We start from the raw sequence: 22,024 nt of genomic DNA, 5'->3' as shown, positions 1-22,024 counted from the left end.
TCTCTTTAAATTTCATCCATTTATCACAGCTGCAGAAAAAGCAATTAAGTGCAAATTGTTCCTCCGAGTTTTGGATACACCTTCATTGGTCCGAAGAGGAATCCCATGCACTCTTCAGTTTGCCAGTGTTTATACTTTCAGCAGCAATTTCAATACATTTTTAGAATTAGAGTGCTCCTTTATAATAACACTTTTAATTACTTGGTAAAAATCAACTTCTTGTTATTCCCTCAGCACACTAAGGTCAGGCTGGATGAAGCCATCAGCATCAAGCAGCTTTGGCATTAACAACAGAACAGTTATCAGACACATGGATGCAAATGTGACCAACTATACAACTACACTTTCTGGTTTTCCCCCTGAAGTTTCTTGTATATTTTACCTAATTTTGATGCTCAGATTTTTAAAAGTAAAAACTCTATATATGAGAAGACCAGAAAAACCCTCCCCCTGCTCCCTGAGCAGCTGTACAGTGAGCTCACCAAATCTCCATATCATGGGCCACACACACCAAAATAAAATCCACACCAAACACAGAAGTTGCCAAACCATTGTTTTTAAAAGATAAGTTCTCTGTTTTATTTTCCCAGAAAAGTTTTTTTTTCCCCTCAGAGGTCTAGCTTCCATGCAGAGACAGAAAAACTGCACACAGTGAGATACAAATTGTTTGCAAATTAAGATCGTGCAAGACTGGCACTACAGGCAGGCACGTCCAACTGAAAAGCCGAGCTGGAAAACGATGGCACACACTGTGGCAAATGTGGAGGGGGGGTACAAAAGTCTTCCTCCCTACCACCCTGACTATGTATAAAAAAATATAAACAGGGGAATATCAGCACTTTCAGGTGGGCAGGGAGAAGGAAATCCTCTTCACCCATTAAGGAAGCCACACAGATACACAGGACAGACAGAAGCAATGGCCGAACGACAGAACTATAATCACGGAATTGCTAAAACACGTCAGGTGCCTCAAAACAGAACTGTCATAATTTTTCACTCTCTTAGACACTGAGACTGATTTGTTGTTTGCTTTTTTTAAAATGAATGCATAAATCAACTACTTTAATTACACAACAACATGATAGATAGTTGTTCTTACGTCAAGGGATAATAAGCAGCTAGAATACTGGAAATACAACCTATACTCTCATTTTATAATCAATATTGTGTGACTAAATATTAAAGGAGGAAAGGAGAGAAGGCGTTTTCAGAAAACTAATGGGAATCAAATGCCTATATGTCCTTAAAATTACTCAAGAGTGAAGTCCTAGGCTTCTTTGAAAAATCCTAAACAAGATTTCACTACATCCAACTCTGCAAATGTTTGTACAGTGGCAGAGTGGTAAATACAAAAGTAAACAAATTCACCCATTTATTAATCCAAGATAGCAATTCAAAAGACATAATTCTGCCTTTACCCTCAAATACACAACCAAATGCACTGTCATTCCTAAGTCTAGAGAAAAAAAAGAAGTGAATTCTCATTCAAATTCATTAAATAGCACAAGCCATAAAAATTTCCTAATTCCTGCCCTTTGATTTGCATCTCAGTTACTCCATATCTTTTAGAAAGGCATGGATAATGGATATAAAGGCTACAAGCAATGATTAATGTACTGCACCTCTTAACTAAGCCAACTCTGTATTTAATTGTCAATTGCTTTCTTGTTTGAATTTTTCTGACTTCCATCCATTGGATTTTGTCATATTTCTGTGTACTAGAACAGAGCTTTAATCAAGTACCTCTATTTCTGACATTTCTAAGCCATAACTTTTTCCAGATAAGCCCCACGACTGAGTTCTTTACGTTTTCTATCATTATGCTTGTTTTCTTAACAAATAATTCCCCCTGAACTCCCTCCAAATTTCAGCATACTTTGTAAACCGTTTGCCCCACAAGTATTCACACGTTCACCCTCTCAATTCTCTCCCCCCAAAGTTTTGAACAATCAAAGGCAGAGAATAAAAGTGCACTCGGTCCATTTTAACAAAAAGAAATATCATTTGACTGTAGGAGCAAGTCTGCATTCAAAATTAAAACTTTTAAAATGCAAATTTGGCCTGTATGGTCATGAAGACAGGTAACAATGGGCTAATGTGAAGTAAAACAGGCAATGGCTCTGCTCCATCTCCTGGAAACATTACTTCCCATAAGCATCTTTGATACAGCCCTTAACTTCTTGAATTTCTAACACAACAGTCATCAGAAAGCAATCCTAAAACGATTTTAAAATGGAATAACGAAAATGGTTTCACATAGATTCAGAACTTTAACACACAATTACCTTGAGGGAATACAACCAAAACCAAAATCAAATCAAATAAGGAAGCTTTAAATTAGCATAGCTTTACAACAGGATACAGGTTTTGTGTGCGTACACATACTGAAGTCCTGTTGTCAACAGTTAGATGACCACACTGGTGGAGAATTCTAGGCAAAAACTAAGTTCTGGATTCCAGCCAGCAGCACCCTAAAGGCACTGTTAACACTGAAACCAGCAGCAACTGTGATAATTTTTCAGTTTGACAGGTGCTAAATACCATTGGATTTGATTATAATTCCATTTTTATTGTAGCTATTGCCCAATACTCCTGAAATGACCTTACAGTAAGATAATTAAAATGAATAGCCTTAAACCAGTACTGTTCCAGCTGAACAATATATGGACCACTTCCCTTCAATAGGAACAAAGACGAACACAAGAAAAAAGGAAGCCTGCACCTACTACAGTATTCCAAGAGCAGTGTTGGGATCAGAGTCCTCTCTTATCCCCAAGTGCTTTACCATTTTGTCCTATCTCATTTCCCCTGTAATTATTCATATTGCAGATGTGTTAATATTTAGGTTAATCCAAACCCATGTAAAGCTGACTTAGCTCTTATTGGAAACATTCCAAAAAGTCACAGAGCAAGAGAATAGTTCTACTACTCACTGTGGCATGGAGCTATTCTTTTTTAGTCAAATCTCAGAGATGAGACAGTATCAAAGAAATCAAAAGCTTGTTTTAGTTCAAAGGAGTTGCCAGACTATCTCCTGGACAAGAAAGAAAAACATTTCTGAGAGACAGGAATCTCCTGGCAGGTTTCAAAATGGCAGCCTGGCTATAAACTGATGTTCCCAACCCAAAGGAATTTCTCTGGCACATGCAACACAACTCTGGAAGCACACAGAAAGATTAGGTCACCATAAGTTTCATGGATGAAGGGACATCCGTCTGGATTGAGGAGAGAGAGCAATAAGTAGGCAACTGAGCAACAAAATATTGAGATCACCGAAAAGCAAGGAATTTTAAGTCAGTTTAACACACTGAAGCAGATTTAAGCACACTGGGAGTCCCCTACAGACAGCAACAGTAACAAGACGTGACATATACAAGTGGTTTAATACTTCAAATCATGTTTGGGACACAGAAGAATGGCAAAGAGCATTGTTCAGGCTTCTTGACCAAAATACTAGATGTCATCCACATCATTCTGCTTTCCAACACGATGTCTCCAACTCCAAGAACTTCCCATCTTCCTGCTCTGTAACCACCAAAGAATTTCGCCACCGTGACCACTTTCACACCAGCTCAACTCAACCACGTGCAAAACTAGAACCTGAAGTTTTGAAAGGCTGACCAACATCTGCTAACAACTTTGGGGGTTTAGTATAAAGAAAGGCACAACTGCATTCTTGACCTCACTGAGCATTTTAAAGAGACATTTCTGTTGGCAATCTGCTGGCTATCTGAAAATTCGGGATGATCTACCACATTCTGAATATTGCCAGTTAAAAACAGCTTAATATAAACCACCATTCCAAACAAGTTTGCCTCTTGTATACTGCTACCACTCATCGACGTGTGGTCTGTGCTTATAAATCAGAGTCAATGTGGGTCATTTGAAGCAACGTTTAAAAGGCACAGCTTCAATTTCCCATCTGTCCTGTAAATTTTACCACTGAAGAATCACATTGCTATATTCCACTTCATGCCTTATGTCTGAAGAAAAAGGACAGAAGTGGATAACTGTGTTTCATTCAAAAGCAATATTCGTTACTTTTAGTACATAAACCACTTATTTTACCTTGAATGGATTCATATTCATATTATATATAATTGTTTGTCTCCAAACAGATGGCAGTTACTCAACATTTTGACAGTGGGGCTATGAATATACCCTTAAGCTAATATGAGAGTATATAAATTGTTATCAATTAAATGCCCATACTCCACAAACATGTCACAAACTCACAATAGCTTCAGTCCCAAACCAGAGCTGTGATTTTTGCACAGTACTCAAAACAATTGTCTATCTTTTCACAGAAAAATCAGTTCCTTATCCCAGCAGGACAAAATTCAAAACATCTTCTATACTAAATAGATACAGCAGCTTTTCAAATCCCTCACTGCAGATTCTGCAGCAAGTTCTATTGAGATATATTGAGAAAATCTTGGTATCAACAAGCAGATAAAATACTACTCAGCATAACCATATAACTACTGTTCAGGTATACAGTGCAAATTAACTAAGACCCAAGTAATCTAATCAATTATACTGATAGAAACAGCTGCAAGTGATTTGCTCCCAAGCAAATGAACTGTTTGACAACACTGACACCAAGCGACTGATTTAAGGAAAATACAAACCACAACAAGAAGTGTCACAGCATTTCTCCTGCACACTGAAAGAGGCAAAGTCTTATGTTATCAAGACAAAAAAAATGTGAATACTTATTATGAGAGCTGACATTTTCACATAAGCTATGTATAAGTGACAGAATATCCAACATTAAATACATGTTAATAATTCAATTTAACCTTGATCTTGCAAGCACAAGTCAAAGACTGTGTACGCTTCAAAGTCTTACGCAATCTAACCTCAGAAATTCATTTCTAAAGAAGAAACAATTAGTGGTTTGAATGTACAGTCAGTATCAAATTCCATTAACTTATGGATTTAGCTCATTTTTCAAGTAAAAGAATGCAAACAGTACTTCTAGGTACTTCAATAGAAGTGCAACAATAAACTGTTACATGTTAATGCAAAATTCAACACTCTGCTAAGCCTCACTTACTTGCTTTGCCTGTCCTCCTCTCTGCTGAGAAATCACAACACAGGCAGTCCAACATCATACACATTAAACACCCCTCCTGCTGCCTCACCTGACAACCCTGCACAAAGCACAAAATCCTACTGACAGGACAGGGAACTCCATCAAACACATCCCTTTTACCATCCACCAGGTTTATGTCCAGTATTCTATGTCTTCTTACCAAGCTTCCGTGTTCTTACCTGCTGACGTTTGTATGCCAAATAATCCAGATTTTCCAGATCTTTTCGAAACTTCTGGTAGGTTTTCTGTAGCTCAGATTTACTGGATACATTTCTTAAAGATTCAAATGTTCTTTGAAACTGTGATGGTTAAAAATAAAAGAAAAAAGAAAAAATTGTAATTCACACAGTTGCTGTGTTTTACTTTGTATTAGGATTTTATTCTACTAAATGCTAATGTTATGGAGCTGTGTCACCTCTAACCTTTTAGATATCTCTGCAGTTTTGTTTTGAAACTAATCACAGAATGCAAAGCAATATGCCCTGTTCAGTTAAATGAAGTCCTCTAACTTCATAGGTCAGGCTTGCATAAGACAAAACGTTGGCAATCAACACAACCTCTACAGGTGAGTTCTTTCTCTATGCCATGTTACAGGATAAAACATATATTCATATATATTTAAATACTTTTTTTTTCAACTAAGAAAAGTATATGAAACTTTATACAGGCCGTGAACTCCTCATTATATCAAGCCTACAAGTAGAATTTATATACTATATTATAAATATATTATATTTATATATTATGAAAGGGTGCTTCTTATCAAGAGTAATTTGAAAGACCGGATAATCACTGTGGGCAGTGTGCTCAAATTCTGCACAAAAGCTGTGACAACTTTAATTATACTTCATTATAGATCTTACTTTTAGAAGTTAAAACTTCTTTCATATCACAGAATATGCTAAGTTGGAAGGGTCCCACAAGGATCGAGTCCAACCCTGCACAGGACCATCCCCAAGAGTCACACCCTGTGCCTGAGAGCATCATGCAAACACTTCTTGAACTCTGTCACTTGGTGCCATGATCCCTGCCCTAGGGAGCCTGTTCCAGTGCCCAACCACCCTCTGGGGGAAGACCCTCTTTCCAATGTTCAACCTAAACCTCCTCTGACACAACTTCAGGCCATTCCCTGGAGTCTGACACTGGTCATCACAGAGCAGAGCCCAGTGTCTTCCCCTCACAAGGAAGTTGTAACTGCAGTGAGGTCTCCCCTCAGCCTCATCTTCTCCAGCTGAACACACCAAGTGCCCTCAGCTGCTCCTCATACAGCTTCCCCTCCAGGCCCTTCACCATTTTCATTGTCCACCTTTATACACTCTCTAATGTCTTAATATCTTTCTTATATACTACCTGTGCCCCAAACTGCCCCAATGTTGCAGGTGAGGCCTCCCCAGGTCAGAGCAGAGCAGGACAATCCCCTCCCTGGCCCAGCCGGCGATGCTTTGCCCGATGCCCCCCAGGACAGGGTTGGTCCTCCCGGCTGCCAGGGCACTGCTGACTCATGGACAACTGGCCATCAACCAGGACCCCCAGGGCCCTTTCCTGGCACTGCTTTCCAGCCTCTCGTTCCCCAGTCTGTCCATACACCCCGGGTTGGCCCATCCCAGGTGCAGAATCCGGCACTTCCCTTGTTGAGCTTCCTCTGGTTGGTGATTGCCCAGTTCTGGGATCTGTCCAGGTCTCTCTGCGGAGCCTCCCTGCCCTCGAGGGAGTCAACAGCTCCTCCCAGTTTTGTGTTGTCTGCAGACTTGCTCAGTGTCCCTTCCAGTCCTGCATCCAAGTCACTGATGAAGACGTCGGAGAGCACAGGGCCCAACATGGAGCCCTGCAGAACCCCACCAGTGACAGGTCACCAGTCTGTGTCCCCCCAGTGACTGTCACCTTCTGTGCCCAACCCAATTGCTCACCAACCACATAGTGTGTTTATCCAGCTGTGGGCTGGACAGTTTGTCCAGAAGGATCCTGGGAGAGACAGGATCAAAAGCTTTACTCAAATCCAGCTGGCTTCTCTTGATCGGCTAGGTGGGTTACCTTGCCATAGAAGGAAATCAGGTTGGATAAGCAGGACTTTCCCCTCATGAAGCTGTGCTGGCTGTGAACAATGACTGTCTTTCAGGTGGTTTTCAATACTTCCCAGAATAATCTTCTCCATAACTTTTCCAGGCACTGAAGTGAGACTGACAGGCCTCAATCACAGTAGCAGTAGTTTCTGGGGTCCTGCTTCTGGTCCTTCTTGAAAATCAGGACAACGTTTGCCAGCTTCCAGTCATCTGAGACCTCTCTGGATTCCCAAGACCACTCCAAAATCATCAAGAGAGGTTTTCCGATGACATCAGCAGCTATTTGACGATTCTGGGACGAATCCCAGCAGGCCACACAGATTTTCAGGGATCCAGCTGGAGCAGCAGATCCCACACAATTTCAGGGTCGACTGGAAGTTGCTTGTTCTCACACTTATGGTCCTCCAACTCAGGGCACTGAGACCCCCTTGGTCCATCATCCATGTTGAAGACAGAGGCAAAGAAAACACTAAACTCCTCTGCTGTCTGGGAGGTGAACATCCTGATCCTGGAACAGGCCAATGATATTTCTATACTGCCTATTTCCATTAATATATTTGAAAAAACTCTTTTTATTGTCTCCCACGTTTCTGCTCGCATACACTATTGTTAAAAATAGGACTGGTATTTTTCAAAGAGATGCACAATACCAGCCCAGCTGTAGGACCTGTAACAGAGATTTGTGTGGGAGGAGAATTGGAGGTCCAGCTTCCTTGCTACCTTCAAGGAAATCATGAGCCTTCTCCTCTGACTTTCTCTGTTTCTCTATCTGTAAATAGTCTTTTTCACCTCACAGGCATGTGACAGCTGCAAAGCTCTAAGCAGTTTAGAAATATTTTGTTATCACAGTGATTACCATCAGGAGCAAGTCTATAAACATTTATTTATTTACATTTATATAATCAAGAAGAACTACATATCTTGTAAATCCTCCAAAACAGTGACTTAGCTTACTGGTTACAGGCCCTGCAGATGAATTACCCACTGTAAGCTCACATGTGGTACTGATGTCCAGGGAATGAGGCAGAAGACCAAAAGTAATGGACTGCTTTCCAGTCAGTTCTGGAAAACCAAGCACTTCAGAAGTAACTACAGCAACCACTTCTCTATACCTTTGCTAAAACTACAGTCACTGAATTGGAAAAATGAACAACAGCAGCAGAAGGGAAAGAAAAAAACCAAAGCCAAACCTCTACTCATCTTCAGTCCCTTCAACCCCCCCCTTCAGTCAGCAAGCTGACTACAGAACTGACAGCTAGTGCTGATCATAGATGTAGAGTGCTCCAGTGTGACCCATTCCATGGGCATTTGACTGAGCTCAAGCCCAAGCTGTATATGCTGTTGAACAGCCACTAGGTAATTCCTCTTTGAGGATAATAAGCAGCTGCAGTAGATTTTCACTGATGATTTACAACACACACCCTGGAATCATCAGGCAAGGTAGCATTTCATGTTTGCCACGCTGCAGCCTTCATTTCAGTCTCACTGCTCTCATAACCAAAAATCAAGTTAAGGTAGTGTCTATAGCTATCTGTAATTTATTTTACTCTACCTCCTTCAGCAGCACTAGAGGTTAACTGGAGACTTTCTAGTTGCATTTGAAGTGTTTGCTGCCAAAAAATGAAAGAAAGCTTTCTCACCCAAAGTATACGTTCCTGAATTCTGTAACAATAGGGGTGACAGAACAGAAACGCCAACACAAAACTGCAAGACTCTCTATTCTTTTCCATTTGGCTTCATTATCTTCCACTTTTTGTATGATTTGTTGTTTTCAGATTTTCTCTCTGCCCCAGAGTTGATTTCCAAGCCTCGCATTTGCAGTGCTTGCTTTCATCAATTCCCACTCCTGGCTATTCCCTTAGGTCGAAGTAAATTTAATTACAATGTGTGCAAACAAGAGCTGAGTACAGTTTAAGGTGACCAAAAGCTATCCATAGTGCTCCACAGTGCTCCCACTTTATAAGTGTGTAAGAAGCTACTCAAAATATACCTGTAAAGTTTGTCATACACCCTCTGCTTCAAACTATGACATGTTTCTCCAGAACTTAGCCCAAAGCTGCTGCACCCTCTTGTGGGGTTGAATAAAACAGGGATAAGGTCTCTAATGATTCCCAAACTCACTAAATTGATGTATGGTCCAGTCTTTTTTGGAGGTTTCTTCCTTTTTTTTATATAATCATCAACATATTAGACCAACAACACAGCTGTAGAATCATCATCATCATCCTTTTAAGAATGTACTTAATCCCATAGCTTCAATTCTTCATTTGGCAGGAGTTCTATTAGCAAGCTCACTCACTTTCTTATGTCCTGAAGCAACCTAAACATTAATAATGCATTTGGCTCTCTGGAAAGAGACGTAAGAACCAGCACGAGCAAATACAAACCAAATGTGTAACTCCAAGGGCAACACTCTTCAAAAAAATAGAAGGGTAACTGCCAGGACATCCACTGAGAAGTGTGTCTTTAGATGAAAGGGAAAATCTCTTTTTTACTCAAAAGTAAATAAAAAACCAAGCCATTTTCAGAAAACACACATATGCTCTTTTCACTGCCACCAACAAGAAATCAGAAAAGGGCCTTGGGCATACAAAGGTTATCAGCACATGTTAAACTTAAAACCACATCTGGATCTTTCTGCGCCATTCTCCTATCAGTGTGAACCACCACTGGAGGGGTGAATGGCAAGAAAACCTCTCTTATCTCTACTGTCTAAAGGTGAAAAGAAATACTAGTTTGGTTTTTTTCCTCTCACCAATAACCAAATGTAGATAACCATAAGAGATTCACTCACACCCTTTTTCGCCTGTCACTTTTTCAAAGTGCTTATAACAGTTTCTGAAAGCTGAGAAGTAGCAGTCCTTTACTACTTTTGCTCTCTGTGGCACTACTGGGTAACTACCTGGACTGATTTTATCTCTATGATTTAATCAGAGCTGCTTCTGTTTGTGAAGTTACCATAGATAACTTCGCAGCACAGATACTGCACACACAATTTCATAACTTAAACAGAAGAACATTATATTCCATTCACAAACATTACAGCATTCCTTTCACACGAAAAAAAACCAAAACCAAAAAGTGTAGGACTGGAGCCAAGTACCCTGGCACTTCCTGTAGTCTCACAACACACTGTGATGTCAAAAAACAGACATGAGCTCTGACTGCAGTTTCTCCTACAGTAAAGCCAACTAAGAGCTGAGAATCCTCTGTTGTCTTTACGAGCTCCTGATGTAGGCATTTTAATTTTTTTCTCCACTATCCCTCCACATACATTCAGGAACCCTGGAACTTCTTCTCTTCTGTCATATGTAACAAAAATGAGGCAATGAGTTCAAAGAGAAGAGGTTTCTGCACTACCCAGGCTGGAGTTTGTTTGGTCTCAGGTGGACAAAATTCTCTAATGGCATTCCCTTGGCAATCCTGAGAACCTCAACATGGGCCATGAAAATTAATGGCTTCCTAGCTAAAGAAGAGGCCAGGCCACAAAAATGTGAGATTATAAACATGCAGTGCAAAGTGTTTCATTGCTTACAATTCAGAAAGGCGGGAGGAGACATCATTAAATACGGAATACAAAGTCATATTCCCGGCAAAAACTTTACAATCTCCACATCAACAGCAAGAGGTGTGGGAGGCAGCAGACACTGTTTCTGCAGTCTGTGCAAGATGCTGTTTGACAAACCACACACCTCTAATGTCACTTGCCTGGGAGTCCAGCTAAGTTATAAGGACGATGCAATCAAATGGCCTGCTGCACATCCTTTACTTAGTCCCCTTCTACATACTTGGTTCAGATTTAGGGCCAATGCTACAAAACGCCATCCTGTTATTCAAGAATAAGGACAAATTACTCTTTTCTGCTTTGTCTAAAGCTGCAGAAGTGAAAGAGTACTTGTATTTCAGAATATCAGTGCTATCATCTTCCACTGTGCGATAGCACTGAACTATTTTTTCTATTGGTGAAATATTTCTCTTCATTTTCACATGGATTAATACAAGTTGAATTAAGGACAAAAAGCAACTTTTACTTCCATTCTGACATAAGGAAGCTGTTCGTTGAAAAATACCTTCCTGTTTTAATAATGTACTGGTTCTTTAAAAGACTAAATTACACAAAATGTACTATTCTAAATTATTCAGAGATGTGGTTGAAAAAACAAATTCAAAACCTCTCAAACTCCAATTACAGAACACACATACTTATGAGAAAATAGTTGCTCTCCCCATATTTTGCTGTAATGGAATGGGCAATGTGCCTCCTTTGTAGAGATTTATGGAGAGCAGTTCACATAGCTTTTTCCATTCAGAAAATATCAGATGATTTTGCTCTCATTTTAAGCAGGTCTGAAGACATGCATTTAGACGATAAAGCAGACACTGTTTGTTCTGCATGCATTTCCTCATTTCTGCCTCCCAAAGCAAGAACAAGTTACAAAATAAATTTCTCTAGATCAGAATGATCTGTGCATGCTTGAGATACAAATAATTGTTGATCAGACAAGCCATTCTACTGACTTCATTGCCATACTACCAATAAATAATGTGCCAAGATGATTTCCCCAGATTATTTTCCCAGCCTAGAATTTGCCTTCCAATATTAGCACTCTATAGAAGGAAATTTCAGAACATCACTTCCACATTATTCTCTTATAAGCACCGCGCTTCAGTGGTAACTGTTGCTGCAGAAGCAAAACACAGTAATAAACGCTCAAGGAAACCATTTAGCAATGTCCTTTCCTTGATTGCTTCCAAGAGTCGACTGCAGTGGGGTCCTAGTCACTGACTGGAGCACGCAGGCATTTGCACAGTCCAAGTAATTATTTCAAATAGGCCTCTGCTTGTCCAATATCCCACCTTCCAACTCTCTCAAAATAATTTTCAAACTTCATCACCAGACACAATATGGATTTCTCACACTCAGTCGTGCTCCTGATGACTTCAAGTCTTCCATGTTAACCTGTGTCACAATCACCTTTGTGTCATAGGTGCTTATAATTTATTTCATCTGGAATTTATCATCTCGCAGCTTGACAATGATTTATTTTTATGAGTTACAAAGCAGCAGCCAAGAGGCTCCTATAGCAAGCACAGAAGTGGATCCAGGTTCCTGTTGTACTCAAAAGGACACTCCGAAAAGCCTAACTCTTAAAAGTAATTCTTTGGAAGCTGCTTTTCCTCTGTTATTTACTCCACATTTCAGAGAGCCACAGAATTTGCAAAGTGCAATGATAAACACTGCAGTCCTGATTAAAAACAACTGCATCCCATGTACCATAGACCAACGTCCAATTAGTAGCAAGAATCCATTTCTGTTGATTAATGAGAAAATAAATAGGAGTATAAACCAAAGGAGAAGCCAGATCTTCTCCAGAAAGACTCCTGTCATCTTCTTAACACTCCTTATGTTCAGAGATTTCTCTTGCCATGGTTCTGGGAAGGCAGGAAGAAGGTAGAATTTAATCTGGCTACTGCCATAAAAGACAATAATAAAGGTTTCTGTAAATACATTAGCAAAAAAAAGGAAGGGTAAAGAGAATCTCCATCCTCTGTTGGATGCAGAGGAAAACAGTGACAAAGTACAAGGAAAAGTCTGAGGTACTTAACACTTTCCTTGCCTCAGTCTTTAAAAGAAAGACCAGTTGTTTTCCAGACAACCCGGGCCCCTGAACTGGAAGGCTGGGATGGGGAGCAGAATGAAGTCCCCACAATGCAAGGGGAAGTGTTTAGCAACCTGCTCCACCACTCAGACACACACAAGTCTATGGGCCAAGCTGATCTGCTGGAGGTTGGAAGGCTCTACAGAGGGATCTGGACAGGCTAGATCAATTAATCACAGTCATGGGAGTTGGACCAAGTCCCTACACCTGAAGTCTCTGTAGGCCTGAGATGACTTACCTCTCTTCTTCTATGTAATCATGCTGTGTTCTGCTCAAAAAATGTTTTCTGCAGAGTATTCATCAGCATTAAAGGGAGGAACAGACAGCATTGGACTCACAGGGTCAAAGTTCACAAGTTGCTTCTTATCTGTAATCATTCTCTTTTTTTTATTTCCTGGCAAGAGTTTAAATAACTCTAAGTAAGCATTTTATAAAGATCATGCTGTCTGAGGCTTTAATGAAAAATATGAAGACTTAAACAGTAAATCTACAAGCATGACAAGAAGAGGAAAGAGGCAGATAAAACATGTTGGCTCAGCATGATCTGAAACCAATTAGAGAAAGACAGACTGCCAATGCTCCTTGAATTAAATTCTCAAAACTTGTTATCTTCTTGTGTGCTCTCCTGATCAATAAATTCAAGCAATTCCATTAGTCTGTTAATTCACTTAATTAAACAATATCGAGCATTACTAACCATAATGAATGAGCTGTAATACAGCTCTGAATCCAAGGGCATGAGATAGCCCTTTGTCTGACTACATTTTTCACACTGCAGTTGTTTTATTAGAGATTTCAAACTCTAAAATAGGTATGGAAACTCGGATACAAACAGCTATTTATTTAAACTCTTCCCTGGTTTAAAAAAAAAAAAAAAGTTGTTTAAAGAAGTAAAACCTTTCTTATTGGTGTGATGTATTTTTATTTCTTCAGTGTACTCTAAAACGATCTTGCTGTTTGCACTGCACTCTCAAACTCTTAAAAGGCTCTAAATTCCACAAATGGCCAAAAGTGGACTGTGCCAGAATGTGATCAGTCACAGAGAGTTTGTACTGGCGTCTAAGATGCATCATTCACACACGCATTTATTCACACTTTGTTTGGTGAAGATTCCATAGAATTCATAAAACAACCAAAATTCTCTCTGCTTTTTTAGTGAAACTGCTACAAAAGGCTCAGTTCCTGTTAACAAATGTATGTTTATGAACATGTGGAATGAAATTCCCTCCAGGATTACCAAAATCTTTCAAACTGACTGACCTGTTATTTCTACTTTTAAAATGTCACATTTCAGTATTTTTGTGACAAAAATATTCAGCCTTTTCAGCATCATATTCTGTTTCATATAAAGACTTTATTACACAGATGTCAAAACCCACCCAAAGTCCGAGTCAAATGTACAGAAAACAATCCTCTTAGAGGCTACATAAACTGGCAGGAGGTACCTGACATTCCATACATAAGCAGATAATAAACAGACTATTTAATAAATAAAAGCCATTAGATAGATAAATAGATAATGCCCCTCAAAATACTTTTATACTGAGTAAGATCTAATTAATACTTTACAGGGTTCTTTGATGATGCTGAACCACTTTCTTATATTTTATACATGCCAGCAAAAAGTTCCTTGGTTAGAATTTTTATGTCTTTTTTTCTACTATTATTTCATTTATTTACTTTAATAATTTAAAATTAATTTTAGTTCAGTCCTTTATAATGTCATTTTACTCTATGAAAATTATAGAGCTCAGAGATATAGAAATAAAAGGCAATGAAATTTCTCATCTCTTAAATTATAACAGCCATAACACTCCCATCTGAAGAAGAGGATAATGTGGTTAGAAGTATTAAAATTTTAAAACAAATGCGAAGAAAAACAGCTAATGACTTTTAAAGAGAGTTGATTTTCAAGGCATGTGAACATGCAAAAATCAAGAGTATTAGAGCTGATACAGCAAAGACAAGGTCTCCTTTCACACTGCAGTCACTGTGAATACAATATCTTTTTGTTGGAGCAAGTCCACATTGAAGACAATTTGAATTCCTAAGGGAGTTTTAAAGTATAATGATTTAAGTGAAGGCTTTAGAAAAGAGCCAAGTTGAAATTCATTAAAATATTTAATTGCGTTCATGGCTGAGTGAGCCATGACCAAATGTCATTAGAAACAGAAGGATGTTCAATAGCATACGTTGAAATTCTCTTCTAAGGCGATTTCCTATTAGATGTCAACATAAAAAGACACCATTACAGCCAACACCACTGTTGGCAAGTTCAACAGCCAGGGCAGAGACTAAATAAACATGGAAAATGTAACAGCTCCAAGAACTAGGGTGAGTCTTTTTTACACAGGCATTATGGAGAGTGTTACGCCACACTAATTTATTCGAAGAGGTCATTGACAAATTCAGTTCTCACTCCTATTAGGAGAACTGAATTAAAGTATGGGAGAAGATGACAATTTAACTGCACTCTTTGCAGTGCTGGAGTTTTTCCTGAATGATACTTTGCATTCTTTCATAATTTTCAGTTATTGTTTGTTTTCATTTTCAAATGGGAAGCCCGACGTGAATTATACAGCTATTTGGAAATACTGGAACTCTAGCAAAGAAAACTACCTAATTTTAGTTCTCTCATGTAAAACATACTGAGAAGATCTTAGAAGGGTGCATCTAGGATTATGAAAATATGTACGGAAAATGTGATAGGCTACCAATGAAAAATATCATAATTAGGAAAATTTACCACAAAGAATACAAGAGACACTGGCCACCTCTCTTACAGCTGTCAAATTTAATACATATACAACATATAAGCTGTTGCAAGGCAGTGTTTATTTAGCTTGTACTGCATCTCTAAAAATTGTCAGCAGTGGATCTTTCAAACACAGTATTGAAATCCACACAATGCTGGTTTATCAGGAAATACTTTTTCTACTCTGATTTGGAGCCAAATTTTCATTCTCTTGCCCTCACTAAACTGAACTTGTTCAACATAGTCCCCTTTAAATCAGTGGGTCCTCTTGTGGCATGAGGCATTATTAGAGATAGCACTGATTATTCACCTCTGCCCTGAAATATTAGGAAGTCAACAGAAATCTGTACTTTTATCAGTTTGTCAGACATTACTGAAAGTGTTGGGGGTAAAAAAAAAGGAAAACGAAAACAGGACAATTCCTTACTCTTCCCAGCAAAGACACACACCAGGTGGAATGGAATAAGCAGCCAGAGAAGAAACTCATCTCTGTGTTCAGATGCATGATGCTGGCAAGATGAAAATCAGTGTTCAAAAAAGGAAAGAAGCCTGCTCACATGGGACACGACCACTGGTAAGTTTTATATGGAATAGAAGACAGAAGACATCCCTTCTGTATAAAGGGAGCCAGGTGGACAAAATATGACCCAAAACATCATTGTTGTGATATGTAGTTGTGAAACACGTTATTCCTTTGAGTGAAAAAATAAAGTGACTTTTAGTGAATATTTTCTACTGCACAAATTTTAAAGCTTTGCCAACATTAGGACTTTCTAGTCTTCTGTCTGCAGTATACAAATACATATCTGGAGCTGGGGAGTTGTCAGACGAGCTTCTCACCCGTCATCTCTCTCTCCTTTCAGCTGATCTCTGGCACAAAGTGACAGTCTCTGTCACAGAGACAGACCCTTACATACTCAGTTCTTTCCCTCTGTAAATATCCACATAAAATTCCCACCTTTAAGATTCTCTACAAATAAATTATTCCCTAGCTCTGCCACAAACATCAAGAAGGCTTTGTGCATAGAAAGGAAATAGGAAATAAGAAATAAAACAAAGAAATAAAACAAAGTTAAAATACAACTGTATGGATAACTACAGTTGGGGATATGTATCCATATAGTATGGATACTTCCCCAGATCAAGTATGTTGAGTTACATGCAGAAGACTTTTTTTTTTTTGGTCCATTCCACAAATTTCATCCAGAATCTACATTTGCCCCAAGTGCCAAAGTGTTACGTGCATGAGACCTGCAATTCTCAAGCACAAAAGGAATTTTCAGTGCAGGAAGAACCATCAGCAGACCTGTGGCTAAAGGGAGCCTGAGTTAAGCCAGCCTTTACTCACCACAGTCAAATGCTGCAGTAAATACACCACATCAACCATGTCGGCCAGAACGAGCAGCCTTGTGACAGCGGCGAGCAAGGAGCGCGCTGCCGGGACAACGGCCTGCCTGCGGGGCAGGGAGCAGGGATCGCTGGTGAACGCCTCTGCTGACACCTTCAGGGCTTGACCTGCAAAAGGAACACAGACACATAGGCTGCATTGCAACACTCAGGGGGAAAGAAATCGTTAAAGCTGCATCAGGTACCTGGCAAGTCACTTGGCATCTCCTTGTTGCCCTAATGCCTTGAAATGAAGGCCAATTATTACAGATCATGCAGGATGTTCCACATTTTGAGTGGTGTTCCCTTTCTGTTCTACTGAATCATTTAATTCTGAAATAATTCCCTTGGCCTTCACACTACTACTCTTAACCGTACACAACAAAGCCAGGGGCAATATGTTAAACTTCTCTAGTCACTGCTTGTTATATTACTGTGTACTTTGGTGTTTGTACTTTGGTGTCCTTGCTATTAAATAATTCCTGGTCACAGAAGGGAATCAAATATTGTTCTCCTCATTACAAATATAAGTTAATGGAATGAAAACTTCATAGACTCAAACATCTAACTAACATGAAATACGTGAAATCGATGCCATGCAGCTACTGACTGTGCCAGTGGACAGCAATATACTGCTCCCCAACGTGAAGTTTTAATTAAATTTAACTAAATTTAACAATAACAACAGTGACAAACACCCAAGTTTAATAAATACATTCACACCTTGTTCGGTCGTGCATTAGCCTCAACTATCATTAGCCAGTATACATTAGCCAATAACCCACTATTACTGACTCAGAATAACCAGCCAGGAGTGTCTCTGTGCACAGTAAAAGTGGTCCAAACAAAGCTGACCGGGAAAGCAGAGCTACAGATTGGTAAGGAATTGCCTAATTAGGAAGGAGTGAAAGTGCTCAGTTGTGAGAAGCCCAGACAGGAGTGAAGGGTAAGCCTGTGAGTTAGCAATTGAATGGATCAGGAAAGAAGTGAGATATAGCTCAGCTGAGGACAGGAAACAGTGCTATTGCCAGGAATATTTAATAAAAGTTGGGAACAAAACACAAAATTCTGACAGCACAGCAGCTCCTCAGAAACCTCTAATGTAATGTTTTCCCCCTCCCACAAACACGAGGCTGAACTGCATATTCACAGGCCACACATGTGATTATTTGCCCAGGTCTCTGCTATTGTGCCTTCCAGAAGACAATGGCTGTATGGATTTGCATGTCTCTCAAGCACCTGAGACACTTCAAAACTGCAAATAGTCCCAAAATCTGAAAATAGTACCCTTTCAACATGGATACCCTTAGCCACAAAGATGATTCAGGGACCAGAGCACCTGTCATACGAGGGAAGGCTGAGAGAGCTGGGACTGTTGAGGCCAGAGAAAACTCAGGGGGATCTCACCAGTCTGCACAAACACCAGAAGGAAGGTGAAAAGAAGATGGAGTCAGACTGTTCTCAGTGGTGCTCAGTGACAGGGCAAGAGGCAACGAGCACAAACTGACACACAGGAGACATTCCATCTAAACATCAGAAAATGATTTGTCACTGTGAGAGTGACTCAGCAGGGGCACAGGCTGACCAGGAAGGTTGTGGAGTCTCCATCCTGGGAGATATTCAAAACCTGACCGGGCATGGTCCTGGGCAGACTGCGGGCCCTACCTGAGCCAGGGCATTGGACCACCTGACCTCCAGAGCTCCCTTCCACCCTCAACCATCTTGTGATTCTGTGAGCAAAGACAAAACCAGAAGGGTCTGAATATGACCAGCCCCTTAGAAATTAGTTGGACATAAACTGGGATGGCCAGTAGAACAAGTATAAAAATCACAACCCTAAAACAGAGCTATGAGATGTAGGCTAGGCGGAGAGGAGCTAGAAGTGCAAACAGCAGAAAATGACAGCTCCAACAACAACATGACAAGAACTTTATTAAAACACAGTGAACAGCATGACAGTCTGATGCAATTTTATCTATTTTTATGGTAATTCCCATCAAATGAATATTATTCCATAATTACATTTGTCACAAACAACGACACACAAAAAATGCCCTTTTAGTGGCACAAATAGGGAATTGGAAAGGTGGCAGTATTTATAATATTTCAACTATTTTAGACAATCAAATGAAAAGCAATTCAAAGAATCAAAGACAGGCTATATCATAACTACACAGTTATTGGCAGGCAGATATTTCCAAGACTCTTTTCAGCACACACACATAAATGACTCCCAAAGTAAATGGTGTTCTACCATTAGCTAATCAGCTATTGACAGCTACTGCTGTGCCAAATGACATGCTCACAAAAATCTCTGCTTAGGCACGAGGAAAGGTAAAATCATGGTTCAGTCACAGGTAGAAAACAGTTGGAGGATTCATGCACTTTATCTGTGTCCTGGGTTACACAAAAATTCTAGTATCAGCCTTTCCTTCTCTCTCTTCTCCAAATAGGCCTCTTTGGTTTTTTGGTGTTCTGCCTTCTTTAAAGAGAGTGAAGTGCTAATGATTAATGACTCCAACACTCGACCACCTGCAGTGACTGCCCAGGTGCTTGTAAGAGACTGGACTCTTGTTGCTAAAGGCTCAATCAGCCCTGTGCTTTGCTAACAATTTGCAGAGTGGCCATCCAGGCCAGGAGCTGAAGCTGCACATCCAAAACCTCAGGCTATAAACTGGGTGTTAAACAAGATAAGGAAAGCAACAAACTTGGACTTGATCATCTCAGAGGTCTTTTCCAGCCCCGTTGGTTCCATGAAACTCTGCAAGGTGGGGTAGTGCTTCTTTTTCCTTACACAGATGACTCAGCTGAGATAACTCCCCAGAACATTCACACCTGGCCTGAAGGGATGCATCTCTTGTTGATAAGCCACAATCAGCCAAAATGGACTCAGCTGCACTGAAATATGAGACAGCTGCAACATCTTAGAAGGGTCAAAGACTCCTGTAGTATCCCTGACTCACAGTATTATATTATCCAGTGTAAAACTCCCCAGCCCAGGGGAGATACTGGAGGAGCTCCCACCTGAACCTGAGCACGTGTAACTCTGAGTTTTCGGGCTTCCCTGCCCACCCAGGGCTTCCACACCACCGTGATGGATCTGGACTGCGAGCGACACTTTGAGCAAAGAACGTGGAAATTGCACCAACAAAGTTTCACCACTGGATCCAACGGGTGTCTTGCAGGTCCTTCCAGTCACTTGGGTGTTCCCAGCCCTGTGCTGACTCCTGTCCCAGTTTCTCCTTATCGATTGGTTTAACCCAGTTTTATCAGTATTGTTATCAGCATTCTTCTTGGTGAAGAGTTATTGTTTCACTTACAGCCATATTTGGTGTCTCTCTTCAACCAGGGGCATTGAATCTGAGGGAGAAGACTAATGTCTGAGGTCTCCCCCCCTCCAAATTATCTCCGACCAAGACAACCCAGCACCAAAAACGTCCGGAAACTTCCACAGAAATTCCTTTCAAAACAAGTCAACCATAATCCTGTTGGCAGTCAGCTGACAGCTTGTGCCGGGCTGGCAGCCGGTGGCAGGCATTGTGTCCGTACTGAGACTGCAGCCACACGCTCTTGGTTTAGGCAAGATCAACAGAATTATGCTTTCTTATTTCTTCGAATAGATTGTCTTTTTTGTGCTAAATCTAACCATCACATTACTCTCTCTTCTATTTGTATTTACAACTGGCTTTCTCCTCTCGTTTTTTTTGTTATTATTTTTAGCTGCAGCAGTGTGAAATCCACATGGAATGCAGCGAATTTTATGCCATTCTTGTGTCCTCCCACAAGGAGGTATTGTTGCCAAGAAAGTCCAGTCACCCACTCCTGTGAACTGCACCATTAGAGGCTGGTGGATTTACAGTTCCAGAGAAACACAGTTGTCAAAAGGAGCTCATTTACTAAGGGAGGGAGGGACATACCAGAGTCAGTAAAAAGAGAGTATTTCAAATGTCCCAGTCTCAAACTTGAGAGAAAAAAAAATACAAACAAACAAGAAAAAAACCCACAATGGTTTATAATATAAAATCATAGAATGGTTTGAATGGTTTATAATACAAAATCATAGAATGGTTTGGGTTGGGTTGGAAGGGACCTTAAAAAGATCATCTAGTTCCAACTCTCCTGACATGGACAGGGACACCTTCCATTAGACCAGGTTGCTCCAAGCCCCACCCAACCCGGCCTTGAACACTTCCAGGGATGTGGCAGCCACAGCTTCTCTGGACAGCCTGTGCCAGTGCCTCACCATCTACATAGTGGAGAATGTCTTCCTTACATCCCATCTAAATCATCCTCTTTCAGTTTAAAGCTTTTCTCCCTTGTCAAAAGTCCCTTTCCAGCTCTCTTGTAGGTCCCCTTTAGGTACTGAAAGGCTGCAATAAGGTCTCCCCAGAGCCTTCTCTTCTCCAAGCTGAACAACCCCAACTCTCTCTGTCTGTCTTAACAGGAGGTGTTCCATCCCTCTGATCATCTTTGTGACCTTCCCTGGACTGGCTCCAACAGGTCCATGTCCTTCTGCTGGAGGCCCCAGAGCTGAATACAGTATTCCAGGTGGGGTCTCACCACCTGGTTAACAGAACAGTTAATAGAACACTTACTAACTGTGATAACTCAGATTCCCACAATAGCTTTCTGTAGATGTTACAGGACATTTCTCTCCTGCCACAGAGTCTTACCTCACTCAGACATCACTGTATTCTGTCGCATTGCAATTATTTCACTGCTGCATACCAGGAAGTTCCACTTCCACATCTCATACAGTTCTTCCTACTGTGCAATCAGAGCCACCACACCCCCCCATCATGCCTTACATCCACCTCTTCATTCCCCCTTTCCCACTCAGGGACACCTGATCCAGTGATGGTGATGTCAGAAGCTTTTCTACAAGGCATCTGTTCTTGGTTTGATGAAAAGCATGTACAGCACAGGTTATTTTAAGCCATTTGATTATCTAAGTTCTGTCTCTAACAGAATTAAAGTCCCTTAGATGCAGAACACACACATGTACCTCTTAATGTGGGATGAGAAAGTTAAGTTTACTTTTAAGATGAGGGGAGGGACAAATAAG

At 40.4% G+C, this 22,024-nt stretch overlaps 1 protein-coding gene across 6 annotated transcripts in view; it reads right to left on the bottom strand.

Annotated features, from left to right (window-relative positions):
• The window catches only part of CTNNA3 (catenin alpha 3), a 396,734-nt gene that overhangs the window by 346,653 nt on the left and 28,057 nt on the right, over window positions 1–22,024 (bottom strand). For all 6 annotated transcript variants that reach the window (XM_039386770.1, XM_039386769.1, XM_039386771.1 and 3 more), the window contains 2 exons: window positions 16,922–17,088; window positions 5,278–5,397 (listed from right to left, as the gene is read on the bottom strand). In XM_039386770.1, coding sequence (XP_039242704.1) covers window positions 5,278–5,397; window positions 16,922–17,088 — 287 coding nt within the window. The remainder of the gene's footprint in view (window positions 1–5,277; window positions 5,398–16,921; window positions 17,089–22,024) is intronic.

Source organism: Pipra filicauda, unplaced genomic scaffold (assembly GCF_003945595.2).
Source record: "Pipra filicauda isolate LSUMZ 115617 unplaced genomic scaffold, ASM394559v2 scaffold4_size7858003_pilon, whole genome shotgun sequence".
NCBI lineage: Eukaryota > Metazoa > Chordata > Aves > Passeriformes > Pipridae > Pipra > Pipra filicauda.
Note: the sequence above shows the minus strand (reverse complement) of the source record. Positions and strands in the feature narration are given on the sequence as shown.